The 8,540-nt window shown below is 38.6% G+C and overlaps 1 protein-coding gene across 1 annotated transcript in view; it reads right to left on the reverse strand.

Moving 5' to 3' along the window:
• LOC118323178 (vasoactive intestinal polypeptide receptor 2-like) overlaps positions 1-4,640 on the reverse strand; it is a gene marked incomplete in the record, with an annotated part of 27,894 nt that extends 23,254 nt beyond the window's left edge. Inside the window, 1 exon segment of the mRNA XM_035655147.1 lies at positions 4,260-4,640. Coding sequence (XP_035511040.1) covers positions 4,260-4,316 — 57 coding nt within the window.
• Positions 4,641-8,540: the final 3,900 nt, after the last annotated feature.

Genomic DNA, 8,540 nt, shown 5'->3' on the forward strand with positions numbered 1-8,540 from the left:
TGGTACCGCTGACGGTAACCAAGGACACACACACGCACACTCAAACAGAGTGTAAACAAAAGGGCAGAAACACACTCAAACATAATGAGTCTGTGTGTCAACTCCACTTCATTGATATACTGCGAGTGTGTGTGTGCCGGGAGGTCTGTTTACACTGAGATACCCTACCAGCTCTCAGCAGCATTTCAGACCTGTCAGTGTGTTTATACCTCACACACACACACACACACACACAGGTTAGGCCTTCGTTACTTCCCATCGAGCCATCATTCGGAGCCAAGCAGCCGATCAAGCTGCCACCTCATAATGTTACCCAATCAAACATCGCTTCAGTTCGGTCTGCTGGTCAACTGATATTGGTTTTTAAATGCTGACATTAAATAAAAGTCCTATAATTCTGTTCAGTTCTATGGGAGCAGGACGCATTAGAGTTATAGTACGGGTATAGTACTCGACACCAACTTATTCGCCATCTTTCCAAAACTCAAAAGGTGGAGCGCCACCGTTCCACAGCGGCATGCAATGTGTCTGAAGGTATTTATTGGTCCAATTTATCCCTCAGTCGCTAATTCTGTCTTCAGCTGTGCACGCTGAACGCTCCACAGACGACTAGAGCCGCATTTATGCTTTTTTTCTCCACTAATTATGGGAAAAAACAGCCCAAACTGAACATACATTAGTCCGTCTCTTCATACATTATGTCTGTAGCTCTCAGCTCCAAACCCATTGGTTCCTACTAAAGATGTAAATCTTTAAAAAAGCTTGTTGATGCTCGTTTTCTATGTCGACTGATAAAAAGTCTGGTGGTGATCTGGTGCGTTCAAGTGCTGGCGGGGAAAAAAACTGATATCCGGGGTTTCCACTTCCACAGCAGCACAACAAATGATGTGTCTCAGGCTGCTTCCTTCTCTATAAAAGCTACAACAGTAAAGCTTCAAAGTAGGATATTAATCCTGAGTCCTGATGATTCATTCTTCTGGCAGATTTCACTGCGGAAAAAACAAGTTGGAGACTTTTAGTCTGCAATCGTTTGGCTTCTTTCTTCTTTCAGGAGGATTTAATCAACGTTTTATCTTTTCCTGACAACTTTAAGTTGAAACTGAGTAAATCTGGATGAGCAGATGATGAATCTGAAGGTTTTAAGGGTCAATTTAAATTCTCAACTGTTACAAGTACTGCAACTATTTCTCCAGAAAAAGGCTTTGATGATGAAAATGAAGGATGAAGGCTACTGATGTGAGCTCCAGGTGTGCCTCGTGGGGGCGCCGTGATCCTCGCTGGCCTTTTATAACTTTCCTGATTTGGATTCATGTCTTTTTTTGTTTCTCAAAACACAATCTATAAATAGAAAGTGGCAAAGGGCAGAGGATAAACCGTATGACCTCATTTAATCCACCGCCAGCTAACAAACAACATAATCTCTGTCATCTAATGAGCTCGAATACACACAAACACACACACACACACACACACACGATTCATGTCAGATATAAAATGTTCTGGATTAAATTAAACAAAAGAATGTTTGTTTTGGTAATCCTGAACTTCTCTGACCTCAACTGCGTCCAAAAACTGCAGATTAGACCCGATTTGTTGACGAGGGGACAGTGAAAGCACCACGTTTTCTCTCAGTTACTGATGCTGGAAGACTTCGGCGAGTGCTCTTTGGTTGAGTCTAACGTGACAGCGGCTGCTCACATTTAAATGGATTTGATTAAACACGTGTCGACAAAACAAAACAAAAGACAACACTGACCTACGATGACTTCAGCTCTCAGATCTCTGCACTGACTTCTTGTGAAAACTGGGTTATTAATAGATTTGTTGCAGCTGTTGTTAATCTTTGTCTAATTCTATTGGGTATAATCATGCTCTAAGTTTTGGAACTACAGCTCCAATAATGCTTTATAAACAGGAAGTATAACGTTGCTAAGGAGTCACTTTAGCCCAGGGGTTTTTAAGTCTATATTTTTTCATATTTTGTCAAATTTGCACCGTTAACCCTCATTTCTTTAAGTTTCATATCCCTAAAATCAGTTTTACCTATAAACTAAAAGGTTAAACAAGTCAATAAACCATAAATCTTTTTTAAAAAGTATTAAAATTGACTCATAAATGTAAAAAAATAAAAGTAAAAATGTCATCAAATCTTAAATAATAACAAGAAACATGGTGATTTAACACATTTCTAAACGTAGAAACATGAACAGAATATTTCTGGACTTTCCAGAAAGTCTCTTTTTGAGAGATGCTAATTTTTACTTTCATTTTTTAGCTGCTCCTCTCCTCCCGCTCTTCTCTATCCAACGCCAGTCAGCCGGTGCCATCACCCAGAGTGCAACACTGTGATCTTACAGATGTTAAAGCTTTCTGCTGCAAAAAGAATAAATGCTTTCACTATTATAGTTTTTATTTTAGATCGATTTAAACAGGAAACTGCACGAGGAATGAGAGGAATTAGCAATCAGCTGTTGTTTGTAGCAGAGCCGTGGATGTAAAGACAAACTACTGCTGAATAAAACCTTAAAATGTGACGATTCTCCTTCGATTCTGCAGGTTTTTTTCCTTCGATTTATGGATGTTTATTTATTATATTCATTAACACACAGAAAGTGAAACCACACTCTGAGTCTGTGTCGAGCTGAGTGACTCTCTCCTCTTTAAAAGCCTTCACACACAACAGTTCAGCTGCATCGGTCAACATGAGAGCAGTTCACTGACGTCACCCTGCAGAATTTTCAAGCTTCAAGTTCAACACTTAGTCAAAAATAAGGATTAAACCACACAGCTTAGCTTCTGTCGGTGCAGTTAGGGAGATTAAGAGACTTTTTGTAGTGTTTGTAAATATCTCTCTTAAACTCTTTACCTCTCAAACTGTCAATCAAATGAGCTTATGTAACAGTTTGAACTCTGCTGGCAGGGCTCTGCTCTCCGATAAGATCAATATAGGAAGCAGAAGTCATTAGCCTTTAGAGGAAAGTACACACACACACACACAGGTCTGACATATATTGTAACACACACACACACGTACACACACCACAGAGAGAGAGAGCTGACACATTTATTTTGTGACTGTGAAAGTCTGACGCAGTGAAAATGTGAAAGGTTTCTTGTCCAACGTTGATTTTTTTGCTGCATGAACACAGTTTCTGAAGGACAAAGCTGAAGGACAACACAGAAGACTGAGACAAGACAAGGTAAAATGTTCCCTGAATGCAACACCAAAAGGCACAATTTGTGGCACAATTCTCACCAAAACCCACCGACACACTCGTAGGTCAGTCATTAAAAACTCTCACATCTGTACAAAATCAATGCAACAAGATTTCAACCTTAAAGCTTCGTGAAGGGGAAACAAAAAGGGAGAAGTGTGAATTTAATCACTTCAGATGAAAACACAAGACTGGAAGCTGACGGACTTTATGATTTAACCAAAGCAAACAGCTAAACTGTTTTGAGGGATTTTTATGCTTTTTAATGTCTATTTACATCTGTAATGTTTGTAAAAAACAGCTTATAATTCCAATTATGAGCTAGAAAATGCAGATTTTCCACCTCTAACTGAAACTTTTCTGTCAGATACATCCAGACTTTTGGGTCTTTTTAAGGTAAATCCTAAATGAGTCACATTTTCTCTGACTTGAGTGGTTTCTGGAGCCACTTTTACAACATTTCCACTGAAGTAACATTTGAGTTAATCATCCACTTGAGTCGTCTGCTGTTGTTTCTAGAAGATAAAAACTTCTACAAATGAACTGAAGGTTTAGTTCAGTTTATCATTACTGTTTATAAAGCAGAGCCTGGAGGCTGCTGGTTGGGCTGATTTACAGTCCAATCAGTGTTTAATTAATGACACTGAACGCAGCATGCTGGAAGTTTATATGATGGAAAGACAACATGATTATAGCGCAACTCACTGTGGGGGCTAGAAACCCCTAAAGGAACACATTATACAAACAGTCTCAGAGGGAAAATTAGAGGAAATAAAAGGAAATCAAGCAGAATAAGGTCACTGTGTTTCAGTATTATGGCCTAATTAAGCTATTAAGCTAATTAAAACTAAATATTAACAACCACAGGAGATTAGCATGTTGAGCAATTCTGCAGGAATGTCGCAGAAAACATTTAAAATACCATAAATACCCAAATAAATACCTTTTAAAACGTGTGACACCTTGTTTCCTCCGTATTGTATAGATAATCATGATATATTAATAAATGAATCTCATTAATCCTGGTAATAACGAGGCACTGACCGTGTGCAGGACGGTGAAGGCGAGCAGGAGCAGAGCGAGCTGGTGCGTAAAGGACATGTTCGCATCTCATCCAGCGGAGGGTTGAAAGGGTTAACAGCACCTGAAGGGGCAGCTCATCGGACTGACATCCTCGGCAGGAAACACGTGTGGTGACCTGACACCAAACTGCAGTCTGGGAACTATTGTGGGTGTCTGTAACGCGCAGAGGTGTCGCCTGTAAGTCCGGTTTGGTTCGGCAGCTTTTACGCACGGATTCATCCAGTCGGACCTGAAACAGAATCACACCTGAAACAATCCAAACTGGTTCCTGTTTGAGGGTAAAGATCCGGGACAGTCGGTGTGTGATGAGTCCAGTATGCGGTCTGGTCCCGGTTCACTCCTCCTGCTCACTTTTAGAGCGCGTCCCCGTCACACGCGTCTCTCAGGACACCCCGGACCGATGCGCGCTCCCGCCGACAAGACCTGGAGGAGTTTTCATGAGTTTTTAAATTTGAAATAACAACAGCGACACCGTGTGGATGAACTCAGAACTCCTGCTGATTAAAATCAATCAATAAATATGTGAGGTTACAGTAAGTTTCCAAACGCTGGTCCAGAGGCCCTCAGAGGGTCCTCGAGTTGGACTCCAGTGGTCCAACAACAAAAATGAAACCCACATTTTATCTTTAAACCACGTAAGAGTGAATAAAAATGACTTTATTTATTCAGAATGGACTGAAACAATGTAATGGCTGATACTCTCCCTCCACACTGTAAGCTGATTATAATATATAAAATAAAATAATACAAGAAACCCACTAAGCACCTTGACTTTATTCCCTCATCTAGGACCTTAATAATGTTAATTTATTTGTAATAACTGTGAGGTTTTGGTCTATCGGGGGAATTACAAACCAAACAATCAATGGATTAATGGAGAAAATGATCAGCAGATTGATCCAGAATGAAAATAATTAGGAGTTGCAGCTGCAAAATAGTTCAAAATGAGCTCCAACAACTTCAGTAAAATCCTGCTTTTACATTCTTTTAATACTTTAAGTGTTTTTTCCTGATTACATTCTTTTACTGAAGTAAAGGATTCTTCCTCCTCCGCCGATATAAGCTGTTTTTATTGCCTCTTCTGCCTCATTTATACTGAAATAAACCTCCACTATGTTGTAAGTTTAATGTTGGTTGAGGCAGATGAAAGGACGGAGGATAAGAAAGGAGACTCCATCATCCGTCTGACCCCCTCACAGATCCTCCAGTCCAGTTTATGATACTGAAATCAGTCAGGAATGCTTTTAGAGTCGAGTCCGATCGGATCCGAACCAGAGAGGACAAGAAGTTAGAAACAGAAAGAATAAACAAGAAACAAGATAAAGAAAGTTTAAAGAAGTTTTTATTGTGTCTGTTTCTGTAAATATTGTTTAAATGTGTAAACTTTATTGTTTACAAGAGCGAAGACGTTTAACACGAAGCCAATAAAAAAAACAGTCTGGGAAAACTGGGAGAACACGACAGCTGTGACTCTTTGTGATAAACCAAAGACACAGAAGTTATAAGATTTAACATAAATAAAGTGTACAGATTTAATGTCACACAGAAAAACACATAAAAGTTTGATAATTAATTATAAATGTTTTTTTAGTGTAACATTTGTTAGGGCTGAACTTTATTCAGATAAATTAATAAAGGAGAAATGCTGTGTATGAGACATAACTTCCATTAACTGAATTTAAATGAGTACAATTAACTTAATTTACCTTAAGTTACCTTCACAATAAATACTTGAGTTACTTCTAATCAAATATCTTTCATATCTTTAATAAACTTAAACATTCTTTATTAATAAACAGAGGAGGCAAAACACACGTTCCTTCACTCGAGTAGAAGTACTGATACTTGAGAGAAGAAATATTGATTCAACTTGTTTTTAAAAGAGTATAAAAGTGTCTCTGAAGGACATTTCTATCAGCTGTTTCTGTGCAAAGATTCAAACATGGTCGAGTCTCACTCTCTGGTCTGTTTCATCTTTGTTTTCAGTGTTTTCATCGTGTGTGTAATGCTTTATATGCACCGACCTGGATGTTGGGAGGGAAACACTATATAATTAATAATTCTCCTCAAATGTATTAAAACTAAAGTAATGAGTCTGTTTTTAAAAAGTAAGGAGGAGGAAGTACAGATATCTGAACAAACTACTCAAGAACAAAGTGTTTGTAGTTTCCACCTCTGTGAATAATCAGTGTGCTAACAGCAGGTAACATGAAACACTTCCTGTTCCCCGCCTGCGTTCTGCTCCATCGGTCAGCGTCTGAAGCTTCAGGCAGGAACTCGTCTGTGAGTCAGCAGTCGAACAGTTAATGATATTACAGTTAATCTTCTGGAGACACCTGGGAATCCATGTTCCTGTCTGGGGGTGGGGGGTGGCAGCTTTAATTTCTTTAAATGCATGGAAATATTAATACAATTATTAAAAACAGCCTGTGAAATGACATGTCTGCTATAAAATAATGTTAACAATCTGTAAATTAAGTAAATTTCCTTTTTTCAGTTAAAATACATTTGCTTATTTAATAGATTTAATTTAAGTCCAATACTGTCAATGTATTTCTAAAATGATGTAAAATCAGTGACATTACAGTAAAAAGTATTAGTTGTGTAACTTTATAGGCTCTTAGTTTTAGGTTAACTGAAAGATATCTGTTTAGTGCATGGAGTTGATAATATGCGTCTGTTTACTCCAAGCCTGTACATACAGCGCATGCTGGCTCAACGCGTAGTCCAACATACACTACAGTTCTTTTATCAGTGTAAAAGCCAAATACATCTACTGTCATTCCTCAAGATAATGCACTTTTATTACTTACCAGTTCTAGGTAACGTTTCCTTCAAACATTCACCCGATTAAAATCAAACATAACAATCAATAAAAGATACCTCTAGTTATGCTGCTATAGGGCTAGACTCATACGCGGGAGGTTTCCCATGATGCACCCTGAGCTCCGTCTTCTCTTCTTCCTTTCGTGCACTCGATTTCATCGTCCCAATTAATGCCTGTTACTCCAAACTTTCACGCTTGCTCTTCCCGAGTTTCTGTGCTTTATCGTCCTGCAGGTTCTATGGCATTCCTGGTGAGGCCTCCGTGCCATGGCTGCCCTGCTAGGACTGCCGCCATTGCTAATATCACTGATATTATCGTCTTATTATTAGTTGTTTTAGTACTTGTTTTCGCTGGCGGTTGCTGTTGTCCACTGTGGCTGCCGCTGTCCCATGTGTTGTGCTGTCGCTCGTCGACCGTCTTTTTCATGATGTCATCGATATTACTAGTTAATGTAGTTGTTCTGCTGTTGGTTGCTGTATGATCTTTTCTCTCTCTCTCCTCCTTCTTCTCTCTTCTCTCTCCCACAACTGGTCCAAAGGACGATGACCACCCACCTAGAGCCGAAGGGTCTGCCGAGGTTTCCTGCCTGTTACCAAAAAGGCAGTTTTTTCCTTCGCCCTCGTCTCCAAGGTCTTGCTGCATTGGTGCGTACTGTTGGGGTCTCTGCAGCTGTTATCTGTGCAAAACTAAAACTACAAACATGGGCCGAGTTATGTTAGTTCTTATCATGTTACGTCGTTATGTGTGATATTGCACCAGTTTTTTATGTTATGGGAAATTCTATAATATTTTACATAATAACAATTTAGTAAAAGTTATTGATTATTCTATAAGAATAGTAATGAGCCTGGTTTTTAATACTGGTAAAGAGTAGAAAGTGACGGTAATTGTGTTAAAGGGGTGGAAAAAAAACAGTAAAAAAATTAATAAACATTACTGTAGTATTTAAGTAATCCTGTACTTTATTGATTCACAGTCATGCAGATATAAATGGTTTAAAATATCTGATATACATCATGTATACCTATGAAATTGTAAGATTACATTATTGCATACTGCAGACTTTAAGAAGTTATACAACCACTTTGTTCAAAGCTTGATGTAAAGGTCATTAATGTTGTTTGTACACATATAATCCCTCCCAATAAGAATCTTCTGTTTTTTTAAGTTATATTTTATTTCTCTGTTTCCTCCAAAATAATCCGGAGTGTTCCCCACAGCCTCACTGAAGCCGGCTGGTTAAAACCTTTAAAACATATGTTAGGAAATTAGGATTTGTTTTTTCCATCTGGAGGTTCTTTCAAAAACCAGTTTGATTCGCATAATTTTAACTGTAACAATATACAGTCAGTTCTCTATTGGTATACTGTATTATTTAGTCTCCTGAAAGTCACTCCAGACCAAAACCATCATAT

The sequence above is a fragment of the Morone saxatilis genome, unplaced genomic scaffold (genome assembly GCF_004916995.1).
Source record: "Morone saxatilis isolate NCDOM2014 unplaced genomic scaffold, NCSU_SB_2.0 Contig0, whole genome shotgun sequence".
Classification (NCBI taxonomy): Eukaryota; Metazoa; Chordata; class Actinopteri; family Moronidae; genus Morone; species Morone saxatilis.